At 35.4% G+C, this 18,340-nt stretch overlaps 2 protein-coding genes across 2 annotated transcripts; one reads left to right on the forward strand and one right to left on the reverse strand.

Annotated features, from left to right (window-relative positions):
• Positions 1-47: 47 nt before the first annotated feature.
• Positions 48-8,613, reverse strand: LOC128178045 (poly(A) RNA polymerase GLD2-like). The gene is made up of 13 exons (XM_052845037.1): positions 8,501-8,613; positions 7,821-8,177; positions 7,390-7,519; positions 6,596-6,710; positions 6,221-6,312; positions 5,668-5,731; positions 4,930-4,996; positions 4,721-4,797; positions 4,261-4,389; positions 4,036-4,082; positions 3,754-3,884; positions 3,144-3,250; positions 48-2,676 (listed from the first exon to the last, which is right to left on the reverse strand). The coding sequence occupies exons 2-13, from the start codon at positions 8,108-8,110 to the stop codon at positions 2,537-2,539; spliced, it is 1,389 nt and encodes a 462-aa protein (XP_052700997.1). The 5' UTR covers positions 8,111-8,177; positions 8,501-8,613; the 3' UTR covers positions 48-2,536.
• Positions 8,614-8,654: 41 nt separating this feature from the next.
• LOC128178044 (regulator of nonsense transcripts 1-like) lies at positions 8,655-18,265 on the forward strand. Its single transcript, XM_052845036.1, has 24 exons — positions 8,655-8,984; positions 9,302-9,441; positions 10,404-10,493; positions 10,616-10,825; positions 11,040-11,252; positions 11,439-11,611; positions 11,704-11,802; positions 11,934-12,042; positions 12,137-12,344; positions 12,438-12,584; positions 12,687-12,775; positions 12,885-12,999; positions 13,109-13,252; positions 13,494-13,707; positions 13,827-13,944; positions 14,052-14,208; positions 14,321-14,463; positions 14,612-14,654; positions 14,778-14,909; positions 15,197-15,269; positions 15,953-16,111; positions 16,233-16,366; positions 16,719-16,835; positions 16,993-18,265. Exons 1-24 carry the CDS (start codon positions 8,805-8,807, stop codon positions 17,110-17,112), a joined length of 3,327 nt encoding a protein of 1,108 aa, XP_052700996.1. The 5' UTR covers positions 8,655-8,804; the 3' UTR covers positions 17,113-18,265.
• Positions 18,266-18,340: the final 75 nt, after the last annotated feature.

Consider the following 18,340-nt stretch of genomic DNA (forward strand, 5'->3'; position numbering starts at 1 on the left):
AGTAAGAAATTAGGTTCTTATTTTTAGCATGGTTAAATTACATATGCTTTGTATTTTTAAAAATTTCTTTTGATCGTGTTTTATTTTCAATCGCATACAGTGGTTGATAGCTTTTATACAATTGTAATAATTACATGTATTTTAACCGTCCAACAAGATTTATCTCTTCTTTGAAAAGCAATGTGAATTAATAGGCAAAATGTTAAATACATACTCATCTCATTCTTGACCTTTTCATCGTTTAGTAATTTCCATCATGATTATAAACATGTCATCATTTTTACTTCTATTGATTTAAAAGTACATGTACACAAAATAAATGTTTCAACTTTCTGTTATTATTTGATGCTATGTGCCAAAGATGTCTTTTTTCTGAATGATGATTAAAATTCAATGGGGTATTCAGCTTTCTTTTGTATCTAATTACAGACATCTTTTGAATGACCTAAATATTAAAACATGTACAATGTATACAGTATGTGTACATGATTGTGTAAAATTTTAATGAACAGAAGCAATGAAATGGATATCGTGTCTGTGTAGTCATATCATTAAATTATTGCACTGCAGTCAAAGACCTCTACCACTGCTGATCCTAATGGCCTCTGTTGTGTGATCAGGATTAGTACTACATTGTATTATTTATGGCATAAATTTTGCAGATACTGTAGTGACACGGTGACTCAAAAAAAATGTTTTACTTTTTGATTATGACATTTGGAATAAGAAGAAATACATGTACTTGCATATGAAATTTCATCATTCGGAAGGTTTCACACATATTAAGTCATCACCTTTCAGTTTTTAGAACTCATTCGGAAATTTCACATATAAACAAACGGAGTTGTTTTGGACATTGATTGGAGTGTCACATGATTGCGATTGCTGTCTAAAGATAGTAACAGTTGGATTGACACACTGAGAAAAGAATTATAATTTGAAGTTGTTTGATGTCTGTAGTAAGAAATATACAATCATTCATAGGGAGTTTATCGTAATTAATATATACTAGTAGTTCCTTAAGACATCATGTTTCACTAAAAGGCCAATGGCTCATGATATATACCATGCTGCAGTATTTACATTCCCCTGCACTTGTGACTATTATCCGGATGGGAAACTCAATATATATCTGTTGGCCCAATGCTCATCTCATCTCTATTTTTCTTTTTTAATTTGATTTACATGTACATGTATCTACTTTTGAACACCATAGTTTTTGAAAAGTTCATCTTTTCATATGATACATAAATTATGTTGAAATAGTGTAAACATTGTATATTTGGTAAATCATATGCTTGTGAATCACGTTGGATTCAAGTTTGAGGATACATGTTCACAAATTCAAACAACACAAATTTTGTTATGTTTCTTTCTTCAGTGGGCATTTGATTGGGAGTTTCAGCTCAAAAAATGAAATCCACCAAAATTATAGCTCAACAAAAAGTGATTAAACTCCAGTATATTAATGGTGGATGGAAAACAGTCTCTGATCAGTGCAAGTTGGATAAATGAATATGCCATACTTTGAAGTTGACTGTACAAAAACAATACCCAAATATTAGTTTGCACTAAATGATTCTGGCATGTATTTTTTCCCCAATATGAACCTGCAGTATTTCACCTGTAAATGTACCTGGATATCTATTGAATAGGTTTTATCAATATTTGATTTTTGCCAATGCATGTACAAATGAACATTAAGAAGTCCAAGGTACCTTTGGACTTCAATGTACTTGCAGCATTCTCTACTGTTTTCTTTACTTCAGATGCAAGATAAAGTTCTACAGAAAATAAGTTACATCTTTTGCTGTCAGTCAGTGTTCTTTCAAATTGATAATATAACAACCAATAAAGTGAATAAACTGTATCTTATTTATTTACAATAAACATTGAGAAAAGATGTAAATTCAATTTACAATGAAAGCACTCATTTATTCAATACATGTATTGTATAAATGTACTGTACATACAAACAGAACTCAAACAAGCAAAATCAAGCACCAACATGTAGTTTCTATCAGAATACATCAAAGCTGCCTTTCTCGTGAGGATATAGATGATAAGAATAGAAAGTTTGAACCCCCTGATTTAAATACATGTACTGAATTGAACAAGCTTATCAATCACATGATCAATAGTTTCACATACCACATTCACAATCACAAGAATTGAAATGTTTGGGTTCATAAGTACTTCTAAATACGTCAATATCAAACATCCATGATGGCTTTTAGACTTTGCTCCACCAGAACACAATTTCCCCCTTTTTTTCGTACTTCATGAAAGTAACACACTGGTGCAGTGTACATCACATGAGTTCTAACCCTGTCTCTGTTCTTAATCTTCATTTAAATGCTTTACCATGCTGCTCACAAAAATGGAACAAGCTTTGATAGTGGGAGACTGGTCAGTGCATGAGGCTTCCACTAGCATAAGCTCAAGGTCAGAGTTAACCTCTAGTCACCCTTCCTCCCTGCAAATAGGCTGTAGTCCTTAATTTGCCATCCTACATTTTGCCTGCTCCCAAACATTTTCAAAATGGCTGGTTGAAGAGGCAGCGAACATCCTTCTTTTTCTGTAGCTCTTGGTAGCTTTTTTTAAACACACGCTTGACTCTGTTGAAAATGTTTTTATCATGGCAGGAGCGAGCAGTGTTTGATAAATCAAACGGTTCTGAAAAGGCAATACATGTATTAAAAAAATTCAAAGATTTAGTATTTTTAAAGAACACCTGCACAATTCATTTGATGAAATGTTTCAAGGGAAATATTGGGGTTTCATTATTAAAATTTGTTAAAGCTGAATTTTCAAGGATTTTGCTGATGAGTTCATCCTCGAAATTCAATCGTCATTGAAGTGCAAATCTAATGATATTTTAGGATATATTTGTTGTCCACGAAATTACATATTCTCGAAACTGTTTCCACGAAATCCACAAAAATTGATGCCCACGAATATAAATGAAACCAAAGAATTAAACTTCCTTTTATATGTAATGCCTTTACTTCATTAAAAATTTCCACGAAATCCACAAAAATTGATGCCCACGAATATAAATGAAACCAAAGAATTAAACTTCCTTTTATATGTAATGCCTTTACTTCATTAAAAATTTACCACAGTTAAATCACAGTACATACCTTCTATGCAAAGAGGCTGCAGCTGAAAATTTTCATTCTTGAACCGCATGTAGTCATCCAAACTGTATCTTCTTCCTTCTCGAATACATATGCAATCCTCCTCAAACCTAGATAAAAAGAAAAAGAAAAGTTCTGAAACTGAAGCAATAAATTAATTTTCTATAATCTTTATGCCGATTTATTTTTTCTGTTGTTTAATGAACTGCTAAGCATTTGCATGTAATAGTTAAAATTTATTACTGTAGATCCTCAGTAGTACACATATATAAGTGGAATTTGCCGCAAATTTTGTATGCATCAAGGGGAACAACTAGCATATCATAAACAAACGGGCAAACTAGTTGTCTTGCAACATGCAAGAGTCATAAAACCCATGCATGACACCATTGGTGGCTAGGTACAATGTACACAAGCTGTACATATTAAAACTTAGGATATAAGCAGATGTAAGCAGAGACAACGGATAAGATCACTTAGATACATGTAAGTTCTCTCCCTTGATTTCTCCTTTTAAGGCCTCAGAAATGGTTTAGAATGTATGGAGTGTAAATTAAAATAGCAGTTATTTCACATGTACATGTAACGCACAATTATAGACATTGGTAGTGACCTGTATTTGTTGCTGTAGTAGGCGAGGAATCCCAAGAAGAGTTCGCCCACACTCTGTCCATTGTCACTCTTGTAGGAGATCGTGTCGTCAAACTTCAGCTCCCTGATGTCTAGAGTACCGTCAAAGCGTTCCTGTCAGGTACAACAATTACGTATTTACACATGACCCAATACAAACATTAATACTTCAATAACTCATTAGAGTTTTCATTTTCAATATGAAATGTTTAATCAGTTAAAGATACTACATGTATAACAATAACTACAAACTTAATTGACTCACAGGGTAGAGCTCCTGTAAGGAGGGAAGTACCGGTGGAGAACAAGCATCTGCAAATGAAAGGAAATACAATGATAACAACAAACTTGGCACCGGCTAAATTGAAGTAACAAATAATCTGATTAGCTGAGAACTTGCAAAAACATGCATACACCGTTACTAATGACACAGACATTGCTAAAAAGAAAAGACATGGCTTATGTATAAAAGGAGATCAAGATGACTTACACTGCAGGTAGTGAATGAGCATGAGACAGAGTGAGTAACTGGAGATGGTGGCTTTGCTGGCATCATTGATGTCATGGAAACGGGCCCACTTCTTAATGTACAGAACTAAAGGCCTAACTCTCCAGTCAGCTAAAAATATAGAATCAATTTCACAAATGGTTCAAATGACTTCTATCGTACTTACGGCTTGAATTTTCTCTCTCGAATTATTCAAACAAACCAAACAAATACCATCAATGTAAATTGGACATGATTACTGATTTTACCAATTATCAATTATTTAAATAATTGGTACACTGCATGTATTTTATTATTTATATAAATGAAATACCTGTGTATTTAAGTATAAATTACATACTATCATAACAATGTCCAAGATACATGTGTTTTAACATATATGGGTACCTACCGGTACACTTAAATCAATAATTTGAAAAAGCAGAAGAAGGAAATGACTCACTCATGCAGTAATACTTCAGTAAATGAGTATTTCTGATTCCAACACCATTGTTGACATTCAGATCCACCTGAGCTTTACTGGAAACAAAGAAAAAATATGCTATTAATATACATGTATACATGTATTTTATCAAATCTAAAACGCATCATCCTAGATCAATTAACTGAATACCAAGTGTGAATATTATGTACATCAGCATGTTAACTCACCTAATGAGATCATTGAACCGTAGAATGGGGACTTTGGCCCTAATCACTGTAGACTCCCTGACAAAACCTGTATCAAAAATAATGCATTATCATTAACCTCATACTAGAAACCTCTAGTTAATGTCATTCAAAGAATGGTGCGGCTACAAATAAATGGGTGTAGTCATATGTACAGTGTACATTGCAAGGTAATGTAACAAACAAGTCTAAAATCAGCAGTTTGAATTTAAGGCAAAATGATAATTGTTTTTAGTACAAAGACATTTTATCAGAGGTGAACACAACCAAAATGTACAATTGTACATGTATTCCAAATGTACAGTACAAACAATAAGAGCTGCAATTTTCAGTTTTTATTTTTTTATATAAAGTTTATTGTAATAATACCGGTACATTTGTTTCTGAACTTAAATGACAAGGCTCTTACACATGTATAAGCAAAATCATTACTTTGGTGTCATCCTGTACAAAATTCTTTGTGAATCCCTGGTAAATTCTTTTTATTAGATAAATTAAAGTTTTGGGTTTTTTTTTTTTACATAAAAATCAATTTTCCGAATTATCATCAAAACATGATATCTTAGCAAACCAAATTTTTTAATAAAAAATATGAATTATGTTTATACTTCAAGAAAAGATTGTTCTGTCCACTTCACATCTTAGGCCTAACTTTTGTGAATTATCCAATCAAACTCATAAAATATATCCATTCAACACAGAGAGCTATCTATAACTTACTGCATTTATACAGGGCTTTTTGGATGAGGTACAGTATTTCTGGTGCTTCTCTCTTCTGGTCAACCTATAATTCAAAGTATCTCTAGTTTTTATATTCTATATTCAGATAAATGTAACATTTTGCATTAACCTACCAACAGTCATTCAACATTGTTGAACATCCTTACGTATACTGGTAGAATTTTAAAAAATATGCATGTTCTTATTCTATTTTACATCAAAGGCAGATTACTCTAACTGCACAAAAATACCATTAATGTGTACTGTGTAGTTTAGAAAGGGTTCTTAATATACTTATTCTCATTAAGTACTATTGATGTTTCATCTGAGGATACCCCAGTAAATAAATTAATAAACATATTACATTTAGCTGTTAACTGCACTCACTAATCAGCATTTTTGGCAAAAAGTAGACTGCCAAATGTCATGCATACTGTATATACCGGTATGTATTTAAATGAATATGCAGATTTAGAAATCAGATCCACACTAACTTCCACAAATATTCCACATGCTATTTAATATAATATGTTTACAGTATACAGATACATACGCCATCTTCTGTGATCATCAGACACATGTCCATGTCACTCTTCATTGTCCCAAAGCCACTCATTGTAGACCCCACTATGTACAGTCCACAGTCTATAATAGTACATATACAAATACAAGCTCATGCATAGAGGTACTTTGATATTCAGTTCATCAAAATAGCTTTAAGTTTGAGACTTCACTTCCATTATATAAATTCTTTTTCAACTGAATTGCTCCTTCAGCTTTCAAGTACAAACCTATTAATGGTTTGTTAAGATTGAAAGGTAATTACACTGTATGTTACTACAAATAAAAGACAATGTCAGAATAAATAAGATAGTTTTTACACACATTTTACGTAGACAATGATCCTCTGTACTACAAATGTACATACTTGGCATACAGGACTGGAATATCTTGAACAAGACATCTCTGAGTTGGAGTTTCTGTTTGTAGGCTTTATCAGTCTGGTGATTCTCCAAGAAGTATCGAATGATTGCTTCTGTGATCTGTAAACATAACTTCTGTTCTTACTTTTATTTAAAGCCGCAATGTGTATTACTGATATTGTTATTCTTCACACCATTCATGTATCTGTACCATTTTGACTAGTCTAATTTTTACTGTGTATTTTGGTATAATAGTATATATATAGCTTATAATATGGTGAGCAAGTACAAAACAAAATTGTATTTGTAAATAAAATTTTCTACAAAATTTGCCTCAGGGTGTATGTCATGGTATGTATTACAACCCTGAGGATACACCTCTGTATATTTCTGAATACTCACTGTTAGCCTTTGGTGATAAACATTTATTACATGTGTTAATATATTGGGATTTCACAACTTTGACTGTGTATCAGGATAAATGAAAACTCAACAGAATTAACTTATATTGTATGTTGGGATATATAAGAATTTACAGTGGGTACAAATCATTGCAAAAGAACTCATACTGTGCATTCTGATATTTCAAAACTTTCACTGCGTATTGGGATCTATCAGTACTTATTGTATATATATGTATTAAAACTTCCAATGTGTATTGTCATTTAGGATATTTCAGAACTTACAGTGTGTGTTTTGTTCAGTATACAGCTGTATCAGTTCTGTATAAGAATTTCCCTATTATGTTGGGATATATTACCAGGACTTCCTCTGTATATTGAGATTTGTCAGAACTTACACTGTGCATTGGGTTGTACCCCGACGGAGGACGTGGTACGTCTTTTATCACAGCACTAGAGGACTCCACTGAGTGGCTACCTTTGGATTTCTTACTACTAGAAGAGCTTGGAAGGGAATCTGCATGTCTTCTACAAAATCATGAAGTTTATGGTACATGAACATTTAAAACGTTTTTTGATCTATATTTACAGTTTAAAAAATCCTGGTAGCATACAACCCCAAACAGTAAACATAATTAAATTAATTAACATTAACATGTGTAATTGATATTTCACCTCAATTAATTCAATGAATTAAAAATCTACAAAAGATTTCAATCACTGCAGATGAGAGAAATGAAAATGAAACCAAATGCATCAATAATAACATGATTCAGATCATACAAAAAAACTACAAAATCAGAATTAATAAATCAAGTATTTTTTTTACTTGCGATTTTGATGACCAACACTCGAACTGGGTTGTTTGTGATGCAACTGCGACAGAATATCTTGTCTGATTGTTTCCCTGTGGTCTTGTGGATATCCAGAATTGCCCTGAAAACTCTGCCAGCCATTGTCAAAGCTTAGAAAATTTGGCTGATGATACTGATGTTGGGCAGGGACAAAAGCATACTGCTGTTGCACCATTTGTGAGAAGCGGACTGTTGGATTACATGGCACATGTGAATTATAGTACCCATGTTGTCCTTGATAATAAAGTCTCCTATTATTCATCATTCACAATTTTTAGCTAGGATCAAGTCAAACTAAATGCGCAAGGTCTCATCAACATCTTAGAGCCAACCTGTAGAAAAATGAACAATATAATGGGCATAATAATAAATAGGCCTAACAAACTGTCAACTAAGAAATAAAATTTTAAAAACTTAAAGTGGAAAATGGATGATCTATTAGAGTTGTATACATATCATTCTCTTACACAGCTATCATAATCGTGACGATACATTTTAACATTAAAAACAAACTCCAAATTAAAGATTTCTAAGACCAGTCAAGTAGTGGTCCATGTCTTGAGTTTAACCCATGTTGAATTAATTTGTAGTCGATGTCATTTAGTTCATTATCAATACAAATCTTGTTTAATATTTCCAAAAAGCAATAAACCACCTTGTCCACTCGCTAACAGCCATAACCCGTAAAAAATCAAACTTGTTAATCGCTCAGTGATCACTTCTCAGGTCATGGTTGAGAAAAACGTGGTAAAATGTTGTGTACCAAGTGCACATGCGTCAGAGGATATTGTGTTCTATGTGACGTAGGCGACGAGAGAACGAAATGGCGTGAACGGTGTACGAAGAAATTCTACTTTCAGTTGTAAACATTTTCAATTCGGTCGTTGCGTTGGTTAAATTTTTAAAAACAGTAAGTTTGGGTTTATTTAGTAAGGGTGTCAAAGTATCGAAATGTCACTATGAGCGTGGACGCATATGCCCCAAATTCCCAATCCTTGACTTTCCTCGAACCTGAAGAGGACCTCATTGGGGCCGACACTCAAGGAACTGATTATGACTACACAGATTTCACCCTACCATCCCAGACCCAGTCACAGACCCAGGCATCCCAACTTGAACACGGACAAAGCCAAAGCCAGGTACGTAGATACGAAAGAAATTTTGCCAGATGGTCGTTCAGTAATGGAGTCGCCATGTGACATGTGGCCACATGCATTAGTGCATGCTGATGATACAATTTTAGTTTTAGAGTGCATTTCTGGATTTCTTATTCAGTTATTTGCATAATTTTAAGTTTAGGCAGTGCTTCAATTGACTGTACATTTTTCTATATTGTAAAATGACCGTAAGTAGATGATCACTAATACAACATGATAACACAGTGGTATGGAAGACTGATGAAAGTAATTGGAAAAGTGTTCAAGTTCCAGATAAATGTCTAATTATTTAATTTCAGGTGAATGGTCCAGAAGCCCCTATCCAGAATGGGCTGGACAAAGGTGTTGTGGGCATTGCCCAGGGGGTTGGGGAGCTTACTTTTGAAGAGGAGGAAGAAGAGCAGTTTATGATGAAAGATCTACCGAAGCATGCCTGCTCGTAAGATTTATATACATGCATAACAGCAATAAATCTTAGTTAAAGTTTTTCACCTTTGTTGAAAAAGAAAGTAGAAAGTACTCTATAGTGATGAAAATATGAAAGTTGAATGAGGTGTTTCTATATTTATATTTTGTGAAAATAAGGTACAGCACTTTGTCATTGTGTACAGCAGTTCAAACTTATGCCCCCAAAATTGAATTTAAAAAAGATATTGCAAACTGATTCATTGAGCATAGAATATAACTTTTGTACGCAGTCTGATATTGGTGATACTTTATAAATGTAATAACACATGCAGATATGATGAGCAAGCTAGATGTTGGACAAAAAACTCAGCAAATAAGATTAATAAAAAATCTTGCTTATAACTCAACGACTGACACTCAAATTTTGGTTGACTATCAGAATGGCTAGCATTGTAAACATTATAAATGGAAAAACAGATTTTGAACAAAATTGTGTGAACATGCCAATTTAAGCATTACAATTAAAAGTTTTCTCTGACTCAGAGACATAAAAAATAGAGGCAGAATTCAGAACCTGGTGCTTGATCCATTTATTATAATGTCATAAGTTAAACTAAATATTAAGCATATTTTGATTAAATAAAACTTCTTGTAACTTTAAGTAAAATATTAACAACAAAATTGACAAAAGGCATCTAAATCTATCATGTGGTAAATCTAATAAAATATGATTCCTTTGACATTAGAAAAAAAAAACTGAAAGGCGAAAAGCTGTTTTCCATTGAGCTACTTCCTTCCTTATGTTTCAGCTTTGGATAGTGCTTGACTTGTATATGAATGTAAAAGACACAGTAATTTAAATTTTATGATAGTTATATAATGACTGTTTTTTAAGATAAAAAATATAAGCCTCAAATGGAAATTATCTAAGTATTCTTATTAAACTTGAAGAGAAGTCTATTAGGGTACAAGAAGCATTCTCTTTTATTTCAGATATTGTGGAATCCATGACCCAGCATCTGTGGTGTATTGCAATAGCACCAAGAAATGGTTCTGCAATGGAAGAGGAAACACTTCTGGAAGGTAAATGCCCATCATATTGATTAGGGACTTAATAATTTTGTAAAGACATTGGAAATAATTAATTCAAGTTTAAGGTAATCAAGATTAACTGAATATGTAATTACATTTTTCTCTCTGATCAGTCATATCATCAACCATCTTGTACGAGCCAAGGCAAAGGAAGTGACCCTGCACAAAGATGGCCCCCTGGGAGAGACTGTTTTGGAGTGCTATAACTGTGGCTGTAGAAATGTGTTCTTGCTTGGATTCATCCCTGCCAAGGCAGACTCAGTGGTTGTACTCCTATGTCGCCAGCCCTGCGCAACTCTTACCAACTTGAAGGATATGAACTGGTAAGAAAACTCTTTTTCTGCAAGATGTAATGAAGATGATGACTGTCAATTTTGTTAATGTAAAAAATTGTATTTTTTAAAAGCTTTCATGATGTATTCTTTTTTACAATATCTTTCAATGCCATTTCTAAATCTGTAACAAAATGCTTGGGGTTACAAGCAAATCATCTAAACAAAACAGATTTTGCAGAAAGAATTGCATTCTTTTGAATAGGGACCCAAGTCAGTGGCAGCCATTGATACAGGACCGTCAGTTTCTGTCATGGCTGGTCAAAGTGCCCTCTGATCAGGAGCAGATGAGGAGCCGCCAGATCTCGGCCCAGCAGATCAATAAACTAGAGGAGCTGTGGAAAGACAACCCTGATGCCACGCTGGAGGATCTAGAAAAGCCAGGGGTGGACGAGGAGCCAACACAGGTGTTGCTAAGGTAAGAGGATCAGGAGGGTCTCATATTTATCAAGTGTGTTTATCAAGTAAGGTAATGCACTTTATGTTTCAATATATGCTACATTAAGATATGAATTGAATGAAATAGTATTTATGAAAACACAGACTTGTGGAAGGGAATGATTAGGTTGTGTAGGAATATCAAGAAATTTTATTTTGCATTTAGATATGACGATGCTTACCAGTACCAGAACATTTTTGGACCTCTGGTAAAGTTGGAGGCAGATTATGACAAGAAGTTGAAGGAATCCCAAACCCAGGACAACATTGTAGTGCGTTGGGATGTTGGACTCAATAAAAAACGGATAGCTTTCTTCCACCTCCCAAAAGCCAATGATGGTAAAGTATTTTTCACTCACAAGACATTAGTTAGATGAACTTTGTAAGTTTTTGATGTAGATAATAAATGTTTTAATTTTTACTCCTTGCAGAGATGAAGTTAATGCATGGGGATGAGTTGAGGCTTCGTTATCAAGGCGAGCTGCACAAACCATGGTCTGGTGTTGGACATGTAATAAAGATTCCAGACAGTATCCTTGAACACATATTTCTTAACATAAAAATAAACATTTATAATATCAAATGCTTGAAAACCAGCCACAAATTATACACACAATTAAATCATTGTGTCTGAGATTATATTTTTCCTGACCTGTGTTAGACCATAGTGATGAAGTGGCCATTGAACTGAAAAGTAATGCAGGAGTGCCTAGCGAGTGCACTCATAACTTTGTGGTGGATTTTGTATGGAAGTCAACATCCTTTGACAGGTATGTATCATTCTAAAATCTTCTTTCATTTCTCATAGGTGTTCCTGAAACTGTGTTTCAGTATTTAGTCAGTGTTTCATGAATTATTTTACAGGATGCAGGCAGCCTTGAAGACCTTCGCTGTGGATGAAACATCTGTATGGGGATACATCTACCACAAACTTCTGGGACACGAGGTGGAGGATGTTGTCATCAAGTGTCAGCTCCCCAAGAGATTCAGTGTCCCTAACCTCCCGGAGCTGAACCACTCCCAGGTGTATGCTGTCAAGACGGTCCTCCAGCGGCCACTCAGTCTCATTCAGGTACCACTGTCACACTGTCAGCAGTTCACAGTATCTCTGTAGGAAGTGTCCAATTGTACGGTGGATCTTAACGGAATTATTTTACTCTTTAAGGGTCCTCCTGGAACTGGTAAGACTGTGACATCTGCCACCATTGTGTACCACTTGGTCAAACAGAACAATGGACAGGTGTTGGTCTGTGCTCCCTCTAACATTGCTGTGGACCAACTTACTGAGAAGATTCACAAAACAGGACTGAAGGTATATTTTTTTTTTGTATTACAAGTTTGTTCCAAGTTCAGGAGTTTGTTGTCTTTAATTTTGTATTCTCTGTTACACCTTATTTCACTCTTTTTTCAATAGGTTGTACGTCTGTGTGCAAAGAGCAGAGAAGCCATTGATTCACCAGTGTCTTTCTTGGCTCTTCATAATCAGATTAGAAATATGGAAAGGTAGATAATGTTTGTTGCTATTTAAAGTACTGTTTTATTAGAAAAACTGAAATGCACATCTACTGTTTGTGACTGCATTTACCGATTCTCAAACCTTTACTTTGCACAGTGTGCCAGAGTTACAGAAACTGCAGCAGCTGAAGGATGAGACAGGTGAGCTGTCGTCCACTGACGAGAAACGATACAGGTCTCTGAAGAAGCAGTGTGAGAAAGAATTGTTGCAGGTAATAATTAACCCATTCTGTGAAACTGAATTTAAAGAGCTGATGATTTGTGGTTGGAAAAATCATGTGGAAACTAAGTCATAATCAAGATTTTCCTATCCTTGTTTAGCATGCTGACGTTATCTGTTGTACCTGTGTGGGAACTGGTGATCCTAGGTTGGCCAAGATGCAGTTTAGGTCTGTCCTGATTGATGAGAGCACACAGGCCACTGAACCAGAGTGTATGATTCCGGTGGTGCTGGGATGTAGACAGGTACGTGTACAATGTAGTGTTCATTTGAAATGATTACTTGATTATGTTGAATGGCCAGGAAAAAACTTATTTGATAATGCATGATCTCAATGTTAAAATACATGTAGATGTACATGTACGTAAAGAAACTGGATTGAACTTCAAACTCGCTTTGACATATGTATTTTATTAGAGATATTCTTGGTCTGAATACCAAAGTTCAACTGTAGCTTTAATGTTACACTCTTGATTTTGTTCTTAGTTGATCCTGGTAGGAGACCACTGTCAGCTTGGCCCCGTGGTGATGTGTAAGAAGGCAGCCCGAGCGGGTCTGTCCCAGTCGCTTTTTGAGCGCCTGGTAGTGCTTGGGATCAGACCCATACGTCTACAGGTCCAGTACAGAATGCACCCTGCTCTCAGTGCTTTCCCATCCAATATCTTCTATGAAGGATCTCTACAAAATGGAGTTGCACCAGGTAAACTTTTCAGAAATGTTGTTTTCACCATTGAAGTTTTTGCCCAGAACATACATTATGTTTTTTCAATAATCCATCAAATGCTTTTAACTGAGACATGAGAACATTTACATTTGTAGGAGACCGCGTAAGGAAAGGACTTGACATTCCCTGGCCTCAAGGAGACAAACCCATGTTCTTCTATACAACATCTGGACAAGAGGAAATATCAAGTTCTGGAACTTCTTATTTGAATAGGTTCGTGTTTTACAAATGTTTTCAGTGGCAGTACCTATATACATGTTGCAAAGTACATGAGGTTTTACATGGGCGAGCTTTTCATAAATCAATGTGATATTATCTAGGACTGAAGCAGCTAACGTGGAGAAGATTGCCACAAGATTTTTGCGATCCAACGTCAAGCCTGAGCAGATAGGTATCATCACTCCTTATGAAGGACAGAGAGCCTACATTGTACAGTACATGCAGTACAGTGGATCTCTGAACAAGAAACTGTATCAGGTAATCTCCATCATTGGTGTCTGCCCTCTTCGATAAATTATTTCTGTACGAGTATGCTTGACTGCCTAGACAAAATGTAGATAATTCTCAATTGTTGAATTTGCTTTTGTAGGAGATAGAAGTTGCTAGTGTTGATGCTTTTCAAGGGAGAGAGAAAGATTTTATCATTCTCTCTTGTGTTCGTTCTAATGAACATCAAGGAATCGGTTTTCTGAATGACCCTAGACGTCTAAATGTGGCTTTAACTCGAGCAAAGTAAGAATTCAATATGTAAATTTATTTATTTTTTTTCATTATGCATGTAGCGTGTATATGTATTAAACTGGCTTCAAAGTTATGAAACTAATTTTGCAATAAATGTTTATACTGTAAATTGCTTATTGATGAAATTTTCTTTTATTAGATATGGAATAATTATTGTTGGAAATCCCAAGGTTTTATCAAAGGTATGAAGTTATTGATCATTTTCCCTCCTAGATATACTTGTATATTTAACATCCTACAAAGTATTTTCTTTGTACAAGGACTTACCATACTTAACATTCTGTTGTCACACATTCTTATTTCAGCAACCTCTTTGGAACCACCTTTTAACTTACTACAAGGAGCAGAAGTGTCTGGTGGAGGGACCTTTGAATAATCTGAAGGAGAGCATGATTCAGTTCAGCAAACCCCGCAAACTTGTCAACACGTCAAACCCGGTACGTACATCTGGAGAATTAAGGGCATCTTTTTTTAAGCACAAATTTTCAATTGACTCGTGCCTGCAATAGCTGAAGACTATAGATGTATATTCGTGTATAAGAATTTTCCACAATTCTAAGTCTCAAAATTAATCGGATTCATGGACATTGGTTCTATTACTTCAATGAACATTTAATTACTTGTATGTTGATGACTTAACATCAAAATCCAAGAACTGTGGTGAATCCACAATAGTTGCTGGTACATTTCAAATAATTTGTTGACATTTTTTATTTTTATTTAGGGAGGACGTTTTATGAGCAACATAATGTTTGATGCCAGAGAAGTTCTGATTCCGGGAAGTGTGTATGACAGAAGTAAGGCTTCAAATTCATTTGAATTATAACACTGAATTCACATATTATTTAAACTTCATCATAAAAATTCTGAGTCTCATTTTCTATTAAATATGTAAAATCCCAGTCTAACATTATTGTCTATACAAATGTTTGCATTGTGAGGGAGATCACTGTAGAATAGGTATGTTTTCTGTTTATTTCAATATCCATACTTACCTGCATCAACTATTTGCAATGTGCCCGGGCTCCTACGATCATGCTCGAACATTAAAAACATTAGAGTTATCTGCCCCTACTTGGAACTCTCCTTTACTACTTCCGTTCAGTTTATGTTCGGGCACCGCCATGTTTGGCGGTTTTTTGTAGCGTGGTCAGACAATAAATTTTATTTATTGTTCTTTTCGTAACCTACGGTCGTGTAAAGTATTAAATATGGATAATTACAAGAAGTGTTCACAGTGTTCGCGGGAAATGAACGTTATAGACGATCACCCAGAGTGTTTTCGTCACAGATTGTGTACCGAAGTATTTACTTGTGAAATTTGTAAGGCCTGGACGCCAGGGCGATGGACCGCGTATACCAAGATGGTGGATAAGGCCTTAGCGAAGGCAAACAAGCCTGGAGAAACCACGGCATCTAGCGAGATGAGAGAAGGTATGTCTTCTTTATATATGTACTTTACATTTTGCTAATTCTGCAGGTCGCGGATACAACGAGCCAGTGGTTCGCACCCATGACCAGCTGAGTTATATTGGTCCAGAGAGACAGTACACAGGCCCTGCCCTGAACATCCCAGTGCCTGTCAATATGTTCATGCCCCCCATGCCACAGCCATTCAATGGACAGCCAATGCCAATGGGTATGTCAGTTAATTTCTCAATCGAAGAGTGTAATGATACATTTTTGGCACACATTTTATCAGACTAGGTACATGAAGTAGTGATTGGTAGTCTGACTGTACATTTGTTATGTTTTTACAGGTAACAGAAATGCCCCTACCCAAAGGGGTACGGGACGTCGTCGTGGACAGAAGCCTCCGCGCTACAGCAACACCCAGTCACAGCAGAACAGTTCCCAGTACAGTCAGGGCAACAGTCAGAGCCAGGCCAGTCAGGTAAGATAACTGTCGGTTAACGAGATAATGAAGTACAGTACATAGTCTGAAAATCATATGGAGACTCAGGGAATTGATAATATATATGATACTTTCTATGTTGATCAAAGCAGAATAGAGAATATCTCAAATAAAGGCATGTGTGTTATGTGGAAATGAAATCAACTTTTGCTTGTCATTAAATGGAATTAGTTAAATGTATCTTATGTAAATGATAAACATCGGGAAACATGTACATGTACTTATCGTTGCCTTTCAATAACTCATTTTTTGAAGTCAGAATGAACAGCCTTTTATGGTGAACACTTAAACTTTATGTAAATTGTGATGGATAGTTTTCTTTGCCTTGTAGGATGTATCCCAGCCATTCTCCCAGGGACCACTGACCCAGGGGCCTATGTCTATGAGCCAGCCCTTCCAGATGAGTCAGCCAGGCTTGTCTGGTCTCTCCCAGCCAGAGCTCTCTCAGGTTTATCTCAGTTTGATAACTCATCATTCCATACATTGTGTTTTATTTACTTTGTCCTCCCTTTTATGATCTGGTTACATACGAACTGTTATGCTTAGCAAAGTGGTTTACTATTTATACTTCATTGAATATTGGAATGGTATACTTTTGATTGCAGGACAGTTTCTTGGCGGATGACTTCAAATCTCAAGCAGATGGCATGCTGTCCCAGGACTCCACCTACCAGGGAGACCGCATGTTTTATGCATCACAGTTGTCACAGGGTCCATTTAATTAGGACACAGGCATAGCCATACTCTTTAATGGCGGAGTTTGTTCTTAACTGAAAATAACAATGATGCAAATTGTATTGAGAACTTGAAACTGACATGTAGCAGTGTCTAAGATTATGAGGAACTGCCTGCCTTACTGCAAAACGTCTACCCACCCTGAGTCACTAACAGCACCCTAAATCTCTGTCTGGTGCTGGACCCTCACTCACAACAGGTGCTCCAAACACCGACAGTCCTCAAGGGTGTGTGCACACTCCAGTCTGAAGCAGATCAGACCCACTCAGACAAGTGTACTCAAACAAGGGTGACCTAGCAGTATGAGGCTAGGCCAGGAGATCCATCTTACCAAGACACTGCCGGCTAGATTGTGTTTACAATGATGATATGTTAGAGTTGGCATGTAACAATATCTATAGAATGAGATGATTCGGCAACCTGTCTGTTGCAGCCATGTTTCCACTTCAGACAGCCATTTCACCAAACAATTGTCGACTTTTTGCTAATTCTTGTAATTGCCATCACTTTTTGCCACTTGTATCTTTATTCAGTTTCTGTGTTTGTTTTTTTTTTAACCATCTACTAGTAAATCTGCTTTTTTATTTGTCTTTGGTGGAGTAGATTTGGATTATAACAATACCTGCGATTCCTTGATTCTCAACCTGTAGCATATTAAGTAGCGTGTTTCGTGTTTGCCATCTTCAAACAAGCTCACTTCTTTTTAAATCAATTTTGAACAATGAATTATTGTTTATTTACTGAGAAGAATGATAAAATACCTGGTACAAGTCTTTATGCCGTTTTGCTCTATGAAAGTGTTGAGGAGAAAGAGAAGATGAAATTTTATTCTGCATCCCCTTTCAGTTTCCACATTTATGTGTAGGTGCTTTACATGTGTAGCTTATTCGTGTGTAAACAAACTTTGTGTCATCTGTTCTCTACAAAACTAGGACAATAGACCATATGTCTAGACTTTTTTTTTATAATCAAAATGAGGACTTGGGTATTTGTAATGGCTACATAAAAAAATATTTGATTGTCTAAATTAATTGTTTTGGCCGTTTGTTGATTGATGAAATGATTTCTTTTGGGTTGCTCTGAAATGATTTGGTTTTGAATTATAAATATTTAGGTACTGTGTGTAATAAAGCATATTCTGCATATTGTTGTTTATTTAATTACTGTAGTAATCAAAGTACTGATATATAGCTATGACGAATTGGGATAATGGAAACT

Source organism: Crassostrea angulata, chromosome 3, assembly GCF_025612915.1.
Source record: "Crassostrea angulata isolate pt1a10 chromosome 3, ASM2561291v2, whole genome shotgun sequence".
In the NCBI taxonomy this organism is placed as follows: Eukaryota; Metazoa; Mollusca; class Bivalvia; order Ostreida; family Ostreidae; genus Magallana; species Magallana angulata.

Coding starts and splice junctions, on each gene's coding strand:
- LOC128178045 (XM_052845037.1), bottom strand. CDS start 8,110: ATGATGAATAATAGGAGACTTTATTATCAAGGACAACATGGGTACTAT. Junction 7,520..7,820: donor GTTGGTCATCAAAATCGCAA/GTAAAAAAAATA, acceptor ATGATTTTGTAG/AAGACATGCAGATTCCCTTC. Junction 4,390..4,720: donor ACTGAAGTATTACTGCATGA/GTGAGTCATTTC, acceptor CTATATTTTTAG/CTGACTGGAGAGTTAGGCCT.
- LOC128178044 (XM_052845036.1), top strand. CDS start 8,805: ATGAGCGTGGACGCATATGCCCCAAATTCCCAATCCTTGACTTTCCTC. Junction 10,494..10,615: donor AGAGGAAACACTTCTGGAAG/GTAAATGCCCAT, acceptor CTCTCTGATCAG/TCATATCATCAACCATCTTG. Junction 16,367..16,718: donor GTCAGAGCCAGGCCAGTCAG/GTAAGATAACTG, acceptor TTTGCCTTGTAG/GATGTATCCCAGCCATTCTC.